This window comes from Neolamprologus multifasciatus, chromosome 8, assembly GCF_963576455.1.
Source record: "Neolamprologus multifasciatus chromosome 8, fNeoMul1.2, whole genome shotgun sequence".
NCBI lineage: Eukaryota > Metazoa > Chordata > Actinopteri > Cichliformes > Cichlidae > Neolamprologus > Neolamprologus multifasciatus.
In genome coordinates this window covers 29,029,036-29,043,141 of record NC_140446.1, presented here as the reverse complement: position 1 = coordinate 29,043,141, position 14,106 = coordinate 29,029,036, and the positions used below count along the sequence as shown (strand labels likewise).

The 14,106-nt window shown below is 40.6% G+C and overlaps 1 protein-coding gene across 6 annotated transcripts in view; it reads right to left on the bottom strand.

Annotated features, from left to right (window-relative positions):
* ryr2a (ryanodine receptor 2a (cardiac)) overlaps positions 1-14,106 on the bottom strand; it is a 292,365-nt gene that overhangs the window by 163,428 nt on the left and 114,831 nt on the right. For 3 of the 6 annotated variants that reach the window (XM_085170360.1, XM_085170364.1, XM_085170362.1), the window contains exons 22-29: positions 8,625-8,728; positions 8,400-8,483; positions 7,867-8,026; positions 6,641-6,788; positions 6,330-6,433; positions 2,638-2,742; positions 1,764-1,938; positions 126-334 (exon numbers count right to left, since the gene is read on the bottom strand). In XM_085170360.1, coding sequence (XP_085026486.1) covers positions 126-334; positions 1,764-1,938; positions 2,638-2,742; positions 6,330-6,433; positions 6,641-6,788; positions 7,867-8,026; positions 8,400-8,483; positions 8,625-8,728 — 1,089 coding nt within the window. The remainder of the gene's footprint in view (positions 1-125; positions 335-1,763; positions 1,939-2,637; positions 2,743-6,329; positions 6,434-6,640; positions 6,789-7,866; positions 8,027-8,399; positions 8,484-8,624; positions 8,729-14,106) is intronic. The other 3 variants (XM_085170361.1, XM_085170365.1, XM_085170363.1) reach the window with 2 other exon arrangements.

Sequence of the window (14,106 nt, the reverse complement as noted above, 5' to 3'; positions counted from 1 at the left end):
GAAAAAGAAACACAAACATACTGTCTGTATGTTTTATTCAGCTCAGCTTATTTTTTGGTTATTTATTCAACACGTGTGTTAAATATTGAGAATGTGTTGAAATGTATCCACGGTCCTGTCCTCACCTCGATGTGCTGGTGGTGGAGGGGTACTGGTACAAACTGAGGGAGCCTCTTGCTAAGCCACATGGTGACATCCCGGTTCATGTTAACAGCAAAAGGCTCATAGCCTTCTTGTAGGCCACAAATGGTGAAGTACTTTAAAGTGCTGACATCTTTACCAAAGTTCATTCTCCCAGCCTGACACACACCCAGACTGCAAACTGGTATAAAACCTGTGACGGACAAAAACAGTCAAATCCTATAAAACATATATTAATTATGTATCTTAAAATCTGCGCTCTAGATAATCTGCTTCTTTCACATCTAAACGCTATCATGGGTCAGTGCTCCTTAATCATCAAAATTATGTTTTGTTTTTGCCTCTCTGGCCAAGAAATACGCCCAACAAATTTTCCCAAGTAGACCATTACGGCTTTTGCTGGTCCACTTGATTGTTATAGGTTATTTGATCTTTATTATATTTTTTACATTTTAAGTTATTACAATCAGAATGGACAGGACCAGAGGACAGAAAAGAGAAAGAAGAAGAGAAGAGACGTTGGGAAGTGAGTTATCATCCAAACTATTCTGACATATTTACCTTTGGGAACCTTAAATCAAAGAAAACAATCTGGTAGATTTATCAGCTGCTGTCCAGATAACATTACTGAGCTTTAGGACTATTAATAAAACAGAGGTATAAATATCCTGTTTCTAAAGGTGGAGTTACTCTGACTTCCAAGAAGAAACCTGAAGCATTCAAAGTGTTTTTCGCCATCAGTCTTAAACTAAACTGCAGTTCAAAGGATGTGCTGGTTAAGCACCTCGGCATCAGCTTGTAAGATAGTAAATGATGACTGTGTTGTATAGAAGGAGATGCACTGTGCACTTCATTGATCTGTTTAAAACAATTGCATAGACAGCCAAATAATAATTTGGCTTTGGCTTTGACAGACTCTGTGCTTCCTTGGGAAATGCCCATTTCCTGCTCATTCCCTAATTTTGTACAGCCTCTGTATTGCTCTTCCACTTCAGCTTGTTGTATATGTGGACACCTGGATCCTTATATTCCTCCACCACATAAACATATTCTTCTAGGATAGACATTTGATATCTCTATACTGTCTTAAAATTGCTGTGAAGAGTTGGTATCTTACACTCTAATATAAACAGCTTCTTATTGAAAGATATCCTATATTTCATACAGTGTATCCAGATGTTGCACCTTTGTAATAAAAGCTTTGCTTTTCAATTTATTTACTACTGACTAAATATATTTATATCTATAATCAAAGGTTTAAAAATTAACTGGCAACAGTATGGTCAGTCTTTTTTTTTTTCAAATGCCACAATTTAATGTGTAAAAGTTAAAAGTTTTCTAAGTACCGACTGACATTTTTAAGAGTTTCCTGCAGAAATAGTCAGCTGTTAAAAAAATCAGTTACAAACTTTGAAACATAGGAGAAACAAATTTATTTAAATGTAAGAAACAGACTAATAATTGAGTAAATTTGTTCTTTCATCAGTTATTTACCCAGAAGAACACTTGGGCACCTGCTTTCCCTAGTTGGTATGTTCAGTAAGATTTACTGTTTGGTCTTAAAAATGAGCAGTGTCTCCTGTTTTTACAAATGCATGTGCTGTCCAGGACAGAGTACTAACCTTCACCGACTTCAAAGTCCTTGAAGGCCAGCTCTGATCCAGAATCGTCCAGCAGCACTTCTCCATTGAGTGTGAACATCATGGTGTGCTCGTTCAGATCCACCATGCAGCCCACCACATCTCCTATCTGCCAGGCTCGGCCAAAGTGTTCATTCCCCTGATGCCAGCGCTGCACCTAGAAAACACAGTACATGCAGGGGTGCGCGCACACGTGCAGTTACAGGGATGATCAGTGTGGAGATGTAGTGGTGTTATTACCAAGGCTTTTGTCTACCCGTTAGAAAAAATATTGATTGTTTTTGCCATTTCTATGATGCTCATAGTATGCTGAATCAAACTGTCTATACATCCATCCATTGTTTAGTGCTTATTAAGGTCACTGTGAAAGTGGTCTAAGTAACCAGGCCAGGCCACTCTCTCCTTGGCCAACGCAAGATGTGTGCGGGTTCAACTCCTCCAAGTTGAACATGAAAGACCTGGACCAAAGACTGCTGATGGCATCACTGCACTGGCAGTCTACCCATCGGTTCCCCACTTCCCCTGCCTACTCATGAATAAAAAGCTGAGATACTTCAAGCGTTTTCACCTGGAGCAATAATTTGTCTCCAACCTAAGGTGTCCAGTCAGTCCTTTTACAACTCAGGACCTGATCTCAGAATAACAAGTGTTAAACGAGATTGTATTTTTTCTTAACTATAAGTTGGATTAAGAACTAATCATAGGATGTAAAACTGACTCATTTATTAAAAATGTAGGTTATTGTAAAGAGGCTGATGTTTTTAATTTTTCTGTGTAAAGATAATGAACATTCACATTAGAAATAAAAAAAATGCCTGAATGTAATAAATAAATGAGATTTGTGAAATGACTGCACCTTGAAGCCATCAAAGACAAATGCCTGATCATCAGAGCCCAGCTCCTGGTCTGGTAGACATCCTGGCCTGGCCCAGCCGACCCTCATCTCTCCAGCTGTTAGAACCTAAATGATCAGGACCACATTAATATCCAGTTTGGAAAGTGTTTTACAAATATAATAAAAGGCATATTTGTCTTATTTCTAGTCAAAATAATTTCATCACATTTAAAATAAGACAAAATTAGCTAAAGAGTAACATCCCAGTAAGATATATTAACTATATTAATTTTCACTTGTTCCACTGGCAGATTTTTCACTTAATACAAGATATTGTTGCTTAAAATAAGAGGGAAAAAATCTGCCAATGGAACAAGTGAAAATTTTCTAGTTTCAAGCTCCACAGTCTAAAAACAAGTTAATATATCTATATATCTATATATATATATATCTATATATATATATATATATAGATATATAGATATATATTAGGGGTGCAACGATAATGTATCGATATTGAACCGTTCGATACAGTGCTTTCGGTTCAGTACGCATATGTATTGAACAATACAAAATTTTTAATTTATTTTATCAACTTTCCTTCTGACGATGCTGTCTGTGTTGAGCACTCAGTGGATCTGCATTCGACAGTGCAGCCTAGGCGGAGTAGTCGAACCAGATTCACTGAGCGCAGGGCAAGCTAGCAGACAGAAGCTAAGCTCCTTGCAACATGGAAAATTGAACCTCCCCCACCCTCATTCAGATCTGGCCTTTGGAACTATTTTGGTTTTCATGTGACGTATGACCCTGAAGGTAAGCGCGTCATGGACTAAAGTAAAACAGTATGTCGGATGTGCCAGGCAATGCTCAATTACTTTGGTGGGAGCTAGCGCGTTAGCGCAGTTAGCTCATTAACGTGTTGTCTGTCCAGCCCCACGCACGGGGCGATCCGCGGTAGCTCGTTAACAGAGATTTGCCGTGTTGTGGCGTTAACGTCATTTCAGATTAACGCTGACAGCACTAGTGGGAACACAACGAATATGACTGCACATCATCCTAGTGCAAAGACAAGTGGAAGCAGACAAAAACAACAAGCACGCATGCTACAAACTTTACCCGAGTCATTTAGACAGCCGTTAGCACATGATTCTCCTTATGGGGACCTGATATGTTTAATATGCTGCTGAGAATATAGCCCAGAAGAAGCGTATATTATAGCTTTTATTTTGGAAAGAGCCATTTCTCTGTAATAAACTCAATTTTCCAAAGATGAGTGATTTCTCGATCAGATAGATTTATTATTTTATCCCTTTGTTGTTTCAGCAACATTAAATTTAAAAACTGTACTTTTGAGTTAAAATATATATTTAGAATTTTAATAAATGACAAATTAAAAGGCATGAACATTTTTTTGTATCGAAAAAATATCGAACCGTGACACCAAAGTATCGAACCGAACCGAACCGTGAATTTTGTGTATCGTTGCACCCCTAATATATATATATACAGTGGGGCAAAAAAGTATTTAGTCAGCCACCGATTGTGCAAGTTCCCCCACTTAAAATGATGACAGAGGTCAGTAATTTGCACCAGAGGTACACTTCAACTGTGAGAGACAGAATGTGAAAAAAAAAATCCATGAATTCACATGGTAGGATTTGTAAAGAATTTATTCGTAAATCAGGGTGGAAAATAAGTATTTGGTCAATAACAAAAATACAACTCAATACTTTGTAACATATCCTTTGTTGGCAATAACAGAGGTCAAACGTTTACTATAGGTCTTTACCAGGTTTGCACACACAGTAGCTGGTATTTTGGCCCATTCCTCCATGCAGATCTTCTCAAGAGCAGTGATGTTTTGGGGGCTGTCGCCGAGCAACACGGACTTTCAACTCCCGCCACAGATTTTCTATGGGGTTGAGGTCTGGAGACTGGCTAGGCCACTCCAGGACTTTCAAATGCTTCTTACGGAGCCACTCCTTTGTTGCCCGGGCGGTGTGTTTTGGATCATTGTCATGTTGGAAGACCCAGCCTCGTTTCATCTTCAAAGTTCTCACTGATGGAAGGAGGTTTTGGCTCAAAATGTCACGATACTTGGCCCCATTCATTCTGTCCTTAACACGGATCAGTCGTCCTGTCCCCTTGGCAGAAAAACAGCCCCATAGCATGATGTTTCCACCCCCATGCTTCACAGTAGGTATGGTGTTCTTGGGATGCAACTCAGTATTCTTCTTCCTCCAAACACGACGAGTTGAGTTTATACCAAAAAGTTCTACTTTGGTTTCATCTGACCACATGACATTCTCCCAATCCTCTGCTGTATCATCCATGTGCTCTCTGGCAAACTTCAGACGGGCCTGGACATGCACTGGCTTCAGCAGCGGAACACGTCTGGCACTGCGGGATTTGATTCCCTGCCGTTGTAGTGTGTTACTGATGGTGACCTTTGTTACTTTGGTCCCAGCTCTCTGCAGGTCATTCACCAGGTCCCCCGTGTGGTTCTGGGATCCTTTGCTCACCGTTCTCATGATCATTTTGACCCCACGGGATGAGATCTTGCGTGGAGCCCCAGATCGAGGGAGATTATCAGTGGTCTTGTATGTCTTCCATTTTCTGATGATTGCTCCCACAGTTGATTTTTTCACACCAAGCTGCTTGCCTATTGTAGATTCACTCTTCCCAGTCTGGTGCAGGTCTACAATTCTTTTCCTGGTCTCCTTCGAAAGCTCTTTGGTCTTGGCCATGGCGGAGTTTGGAGTCTGACTGGTTGAGGCTGTGGACAGGTGTCTTTTATACAGATGATGAGGTCAAACAGGTGCCATTCATACAGGTAACGAGTGGGGGACAGAAAAGCTTCTTACAGAAGACGTTACAGGTCTGTGAGAGCCAGGGATTTTCCTTGTTTGAGGTGACCAAATACTTATTTTCCACCCTGATTTACGAATAAATTCTTTACAAATCCTACCATGTGAATTCATGGATTTTTTTTTCACATTCTGTCTCTCACAGTTGAAGTGTACCTCTGGTGCAAATTACTGACCTCTGTCATCATTTTAAGTGGGGGAACTTGCACAATCGGTGGCTGACTAAATACTTTTTTGCCCCACTGTATATATATATATATATATATATATATATATATATATATATATATCAGACAATGTCTGAATGCAAGCCTGAACATTACAGTTTCATTTACATGTCATATTTATAGACGAACATACACATTCACAAAATGTTTTATGCTTTTATACTTGCTCATGATTCACAGTCAAATCCATTTTACAATATTTGTATTGCAATGAATATAAAAACATTTAGTTATGCTTAAATAGATCCAGTTTAAAGTTTTATGGGTCTAATGTTTAGAAAAAGCAGCACTGCACTGCATGGGTTCCCCTTCGAGGCCTTCCCCAAACCGCAGCTCAGTTCATGTCTAAGCCATCCACCTTTATCTACTAAAACACTGTCAAACCTAAAGTGAGGACGTGGGCCCAGTGAGTGGATCAAAAAAATAAATCAGTGGCTGATTGTATAAGGGTGTAAAATTAAGTTGAGTAATTTGTTCAGAAAAATATTTCCCAAAGTGAGGATGTATTAGGAAGATGTTTCCCAGAGAGCTTAATATTTGTATCAGACAATCTCTGATGTATTTCAGTGATGCTCATTAAGCGTTTTATCTCAGTCACAACTATTTTCTTGCTTCTTACCTCCAGCTCAAAGTACCACTTCCCAGTATTAACACAGTATGTTTTTTCTGCTCTGAAAATGCGGAACCTCTCAGCCGACACGTTACTCAGGCCAGATTCAGCTGCTGGATGGCAGGGAGGCGTGGGAGGAACGAGAGGTAAAAACAGGTGGACTTGGTGAGCGTCTTAACAATGCAATGTCAAGGAAAAAATCTTACATCTTCCATACTGTACTTCTGAATATTTAAGGTGTTTATTTTTCTCTCAAAGGTTATGGAAATGAAAAGAAAATACAATGAATGATGTTTTTTACTGAAGCAAACATGTTGTACCATGGTCTTGGTCAGGAGCTTCAAGATTGTATCCATATCCCAGGAGAGTCCTGACAGCCTCTCTCAGACTGTCTTTGTTGGACTTTTTGGTTCTCTCATCCAGAAGAGCGTAGGGCACCAGACGAGGGTTTCTACGGTTCTTTACATCCTGACACAACAAGGTTACAAAATGGAAAAAACAACAACAAAAAACAAAGCATTAAAGAATTTATATAATAGAAGAAAGGATTAGCCTGTTAGAATTTACAGCTAAGAGGGGACACAGCAGCATTTCGTACCACTGGGGTGGCCTTGAAAACTGCAGTTCCTCTAACTGCCATTGAGGGTTCCTCCACAATTTTGTCAATACATAGCACTGTTTTCTTTTAGAAAGTAATGCTGACAAACACGTTCACGTTATAACTTCTAGGCTGTAATTCAGTATTATCAGGTTGTTCAAAAACTCCCTGAAAAGTCTTTATTTGATCTAAAATGCTGCAGCAATTCTAATGATAGGAACTAGAAAGAGAGAGCATGTTTCTCCCATACTGATTTCTCTTTATTGGCTCCTTTTTAAACCGAATTTAAAATCATTGTCATCAAATACAAGGTCTTTAACTATCAGGCCCCATCTTATCTTAAAGGCCTCGTAGTACTTTATCACTCAATAGCGCACTTCACTCTCACACTGCTGGCTTGCTAAGTAGGAGATGATTTTATAGAAGAGGGTAAGCCCTCTTCTATAAAATCATCTTAGTTACACTGAAATAGGTCTAGACTGTGGGGGATTCCCATGATGCACAGAGTGCATCAGAGTGTGAATGTGTGTGAATGTTGGTTAGTTTGCACTTGAGTTTAGAAGTGCTTGTATATGAGTGGGTGTGAATGAGGCGTGTTGTCTACAGCGCTTTGAGTCCTCCATGAGAGTAGAAAAGCGCTGTATAAGAATCGGTCCAATCAGTCCATTCTTCACACCTCTTTTCACTACCTGTGTGTTTATATAGCACATTGCATGTAATCATTAGTTACTATTAAACTCTGGCTCTCGTTCAAAGTATGTGCTTGTCCTGTCTTCCAGTCAAGACCCACAGCCCACGACTGCTGTGACTGGCTTGGGGGTGCAGATTGGTTCTGACACAGGTTTCTTCATGTTAAAAGGGAGTTTTTTCCTTACAATATAAAACAACTTGATCATTGTTGTCTGAAATGAATTGAATTGATTTCAAATGTTTCAACATTGTGAGTACCTGTTGTATGCCATAGGTCCAGCCCTGGCGGATGCGATCTCTTGCCCAAACATTGTGTGCATTCTCAGCTAGCTTGTCCACCATAGCTTCCTGGGTGGAGGTCAATTTGATGTGACTCAGGTCCAGAGGAGCAGGTTTATAACCGCTGGATAACTCATAGCTGCACAGATAGAGGTGAAGTACCGCATTGTTATACAGAGATCCTGAATACCCAGAATGTGCTGATGTCTGAGACCAGTCCATTTTCATCCAGTTCAACATGCCAGTGGGGGTTTCTGTTGCTCTAGTCATAAACACTTCCTATCAGCCTGAAGCAGTTTGACCATTCACCGTCACCTTTCTGATTGGTGTAAACTTTATCTTGGCCATATCTGTATCCCAGAATTCATGCAATTGGATAATTAGATATATCTGTCTTAACAAGCCATTGAACACATTTAACTTCCAAAGTGACTGGTGGATGTGTATATTCTTCTGTACCCAGCTGTTATATATGGACCTGACATTTTGTTTTAATGGTTTAATGGTCTTACGTTGATGAAAGTTTCATGTTCTTGACTTTCTCTACCGCGTGTTCATCTGCTAGGCCAACATGGCAACCCAGAGCCAGGAGAGTTCTGTAATGGGCAATAACACAATCACAAAGAAAAGTGTGAATGGGATGTGCAGATGCTTGTTATGAATTTCAACAATAACTGATGCTCCTTCTTACTAATATATATGATGAAATTTCAAATTTCACTGCACTGATACATTACTTGAGAGTTTCCAGAGACATCTGTAGATTGTAGCTTCGTTCCTGTTCAGGAAGCTTGGAGAACTCCACCAGACATGGGTGCTGCCGCTTATTATCATCCCGCACCTCAAGCACACATGCAAAGAAAAAAGAAAAGTTTAGGGCAGCCAGGACACGAATAGTAACCAAGCTGTAGCTAAATACATAACATATCTGATGTCATGTATTTTTATAGCAAAAATATTCATCGGTTCATTCTGACAATATTCAAATAAAGAAAAGGATCAACAGTATTTCATTGAAGGCTCTGGAGCAACAAGAGCTGAACCATCAGACTGAAGAACAGTGTCTTCCTGGAGGCTAAAAGTGACCAGCAGCCTCTGTTACCTACAGTCACAGTTAACCTTTGCAACGTCCATGGTACACAACTTTATACACTTAGAAACTGACCTGCAATTTCTAAATCTTGTGATATATCTTCTATATCTTAATAATTCCACACTTGCTCTGACCTCTTTATCCTTCACGTTAGAGAGTCAGTATCTTTCTGCGCAGTATCTTTGCTATTCCTAGGACAGTCTCTCATGTTCTAGTGTTTGTTCTCTCTGTTGGATGTCATTCCTGGGATCTGCTGGAGACACTTGCTCAGTTTGGGGTCACTGCACCAAGTGCTCCCATTAGCATGGGGGCCACTGGTAGGATTTCTCAATATCAGCCATTTCTTCTGTCTGCTGATGGTACATGCCGTGCAGGGGCCTGTTCTTTCACGGTGGTTCCTATTTTTGCTCCTCTTCTTTCTCTGGTTTCTGCTGAATCAGGTATTGACTAAGCATCCAATCAGCTGTGGCCATCTTCCTGATGTGCTCATGGATGTTTGTTCTTTCATCTTGGATCATGGTTCTGATACAAACCACTCCCAGTTCAGCCTTCCTTACACTTAGGCTACGTTCACTCTGCAGGTCTTAATGCTCAATTCCGATTTTTTGATCAAATCCATTTTTTTTGTCTGCTCGTTCACACTACAAATAAAATTTGACAGCAAACGCACTCTAGTGTGAACGCTCAAAGCGGCCGCATGCGCAAAAGAAGACGTCACACACAACGCGCTCTGTTTAGACCCAGACCAACAGTTTGACTGATGGCCCTTAATATAAAGACTTGTCACTTGGTGTTCGCTCGCTCTGTGGTATAGTATCGCTTCCTGTTCCTGCTCAAACACAGTGGTGTTTCTGAGTAGCTTATTTGCTTAGCAGTTTAATTAACAACTTTTAAATACATTCTTTTTTTCACAGTATAATCTTCACGTGCTTCATCCGAAGCACACTTTCTGTGTACTCACTACCTAATTTATAGCCAAAGTATTCACTCACTGTCTCTGTACTGTTTCGCTAGCTTAGCTCATAGCCGACCCGTTAGCACCATGGCTACTTCACCTGTCCCTTCTGCACTTTCTTGCTCATTGTGTCAGATGTTTAGTTACTCCTCGGCCTCCTTTAGCAGTAATGATATTTGTAACAAATGTAGCATATTTGCAGCTCTGGAGGCCAGGATTACTGATCTGGAGACTCGGCTTTGCACCCTTCTCTCACCCTTAGCTAGCCAGGCCCCTGTAGCTGGTGCAGCCGAAGATAGCGTAGGCCCCGCTAGCTGTTCCCCGGCAGACCCCAAGCAGCTGGGGAAAGATGGCTGGGTAACAGTGAGGAGGAAGCGTAGTCCTAAACAGAAGCCCCAGGTACACCACCAACCCGTTAATGTGTCTAACCGTTTTTCCCCACTCAGTGACACACCCGCTGGGGGTCAAACTCTGGTAATTGGTGATTCTGTTCTCAGACATGTGAAGCTAGAGACACCGGCAACCATAGTCAATTGTCTTCCAGGGGCCAGAGCAGGCGACATTGAAGGAAATTTAAAACTGCTGGCTAAGGGTAAACGTAATTCAGTAAAATCATAATTCACGTCGGCAGTAATGACACCCGGTTACGCCAATCGGAGGTCACTAAAATCAATATTGAATCGGTGTGCAACTTTGCCAAAACAATGTCGGACTCTGTAGTTTTCTCTGGTCCCCTCCCCAATCAGACCAGGAGTGACATGTTTAGCCGCATGTTCTCCTTAAATTGCTGGCTGTCTGAGTGGTGTCCCAGAAACGATGTGGGCTTCATAGATAATTGGCAAACCTTCTGGAGGAAACCTGGTCTTGTTAGGAGAGATGGCATCCATCCCACTTTGGATGGAGCAGCTCTCATTTCTATAAATATGGACAAATTTATTAAACCCCTCAAAATATGACTATCCAGAGTTGGGACCAGGAAGCAGAGTTGCAGTCTTACACGCCTCTCTGCAGCTTCCGTCCTCCTGCTACCCCCCCCCCCCCCCCCCCAAAAATCCATCTCCATAGAGACTGTGTCTGCTTCCAAAAAGACAAAAAACAAACTAAAAACCAGCAACAAACAACTTAAACATTTACAAAGAAAGAACAATACAGTATCCACATCTGAACCAAAGAGTAAAACAGTGAAATGTGGATTATTAAATATTAGGTCTCTCTCCTCCAAGTCTCTGTTAGTACATGACTTAATAATTGATCAACAAATTGATTTACTCTGCCTTACAGAAACCTGGTTGCAGCAGGATGATTATGTTAGTTTAAATGAATCAACACCCCCGAGTCATTCTAACTACCAGAAATCTCGAAGCACAGGTCGAGGGGGCGGTGTGGCAGCAATTTTTCACACCAGTCTATTAATTAATGAAAGACCAAGACAGACTTTTAATTCATTTGAAAGCCTGATGCTTAACATTGTCCACCCCAGCTGTGAAACTCAGAAACCAGTCTTACTTGTTATCATCTATCGTCCACCTGGGCCTTACACAGAGTTTCTGTCTGATTTCTCAGACTTTATATCTAATTTAGTTCTGAGCTCAGATAAAATACTTATTGTGGGTGATTTTAACATCCATGTAGATGCTAAAATGACAGCCTCAACATGGCATTTAATCTGTTATTAGACTCAATTGGTTTCTCTCAAAATGTAAAAGAACCCACCCACCACTTTAATCACACTCTAGATCTTGTTTTAACATATGGCATAGAAACTGAACATTTAACAGTGTTTCCTGAAAACCCTCTCCTGTCTGATCATTTCTTGATAACATTTACATTTACAATAATTGATTACGCAGCAGTGGAGAGTGGACTTTATCAAAGTAGATGTCTTTCTGAAAGCGCTGCAACTAAGTTTAAGAATATAATCCAGCCACTGTTATCATCGTCAATGCCCTGTACCAACACAGAGCAGAGCAGCTATCTGAACGCTACCCCAACAGAGGTCGATTATCTTGTTAATAATTTCACCTCCTCACTACGTACGACTCTGGATACTGTAGCTCCAGTGAAAACTAAGGTCTCTAATCAGAAGTACCTGACCCCGTGGTATAATTCTCAAACACGTACCCTAAAGCAGATGACTCGTAATCTGGAGAGGAAATGGCGTGTCACAAATTTAGAGGATCATCATTTAGCCTGGAGAAATAGTTTGTTGCTTTATAAGAAAGCCCTCCGCAAAGCCAGAACAGCTTACTACTCATCACTGATTGAAGAAAATAAGAACAACCCCAGGTTTCTCTTCAGCACTGTAGCCAGGCTGACAAAAAGTCAGAGCTCTTTTGAGCCAACCATCCCTTTAACGTTAACTAGTGATGACTTCATGAACTTCTTCACAAATAAAATTTTTATCATTAGAGAAAAAATTACCAATAATCATCCCACAGATGTAATATTATCTACAGCTACTCTTAGCACCATTGATGTTAAGTTAGACTCTTTTTCTCCAATTGATCTTTCTGAGTTAACTTCAATAATTACTTCCTCCAAACCATCAACGTGTCTTTTAGACCCCATTCCTACAAAACTGCTCAAAGAAGTCCTGCCATTGATTAATTCTTCGATCTTATATATGATCAACCTATCTCTAATAATCGGCTATGTACCACAGGCCTTCAAGGTGGCTGCAGTTAAACCTTTACTCAAAAAGCCATCTCTAGACCCAGCAGTCTTAGCTAATTATAGGCCAATCTCCAACCTTCCTTTATATCAAAAATCCTTGAAAGAGTAGTTGTCAAACAGCTAACAGATCATCTGCAGAGGAATGGTTTATTTGAAGAGTTTCAGTCAGGTTTCAGAGTTCATCACAGCACAGAAACAGCTTTAGTGAAGGTTACAAATGATCTTCTTATGGCCTCTGACAGTGGACTCATCTCTGTGCTTGTCCTTCTTGACCTTAGTGCAGCATTCGATACTGTTGACCATAATATCCTATTAGAGCGATTAGAACATGCTGTAGGTATTACAGGTATTGCACTGCAGTGGTTTGTATCATATCTATCTAATAGACTCCAATTTGTGCATGTAAATGGAGAGTCCTCTTCACACACTGAGGTTAATTATGGAGTTCCACAGGGTTCAGTGCTAGGACCAATTCTGTTTACATTATACATGCTTCCCCTAGGCAGCATCATTAGAAGACATAGCATACATTTTCACTGCTATGCAGATGACACCCAGCTCTATCTGTCCATGAAGCCAGATAACACACACCAATTAGTTAAACTGCAGGAATGTCTTAAAGACATAAAGACTTGGATGGCCACTAACTTTCTGCTTCTTAACTCAGATAAAACTGAGGTCATTGTACTCGGCGCTGAAAAGCTTAGAAATATGGTATCTAAGCAGATTCTTACTCTGGATGGCATTACCTTGGCCTCCAGTAACACTGTGAGGAACCTTGGAGTCATTTTTGACCAGGATATGTCCTTCAACGCACATATTAAACAAATATGTAAGACTGCGTTCTTCCATTTGCGCAACATCTCTAAAATTAGAAATATCCTGTCTCAGAGTGACTCTGAAAAACTAGTTCATGCATTTATTACTTCCAGGCTAGACTACTGCAATTCATTATTATCAGGATGTCCAAAAAACTCACTGAAAAGCCTTCAGCTAATCCAAACTGCTGCAGCAAGAGTACTGACAGGGACTAGAAAGAGAGAGCATATTTCTCCTGTTTTGGCTTCCCTTCATTGGCTTCCTGTTAAATCCAGAATTGAATTCAAAATCCTGCTCCTCACATACAAGGTCTTAAATAATCAGGCCCCATCTTATCTTAATGACCTTGTAGTACCATATCACCCTATTAGAGCACTTCGCTCCCACTCTGCAGGCCTACTTGTTGTTCCTAGAGTATTTAAAAGTAGAATGGGAGGCAGAGCCTTCAGTTTTCAGGCCCCTCTTCTGTGGAACCAGCTTCCAGTTTGGATTCAGGAGACAGACACTATCTCTACTTTTAAGATTAGGCTTCAAACTTTCCTTTTTGCTAAAGCATATAGTTAGGGCTGGACCAGGTGACCCTGAATCCTCCCTTAGTTATGCTGCAATAGATGTAGGCTGCCGGGGGATTCCCATGATGCATTGAGTTTTTCCTTTCCAGTCACCTTTCTCACTCACT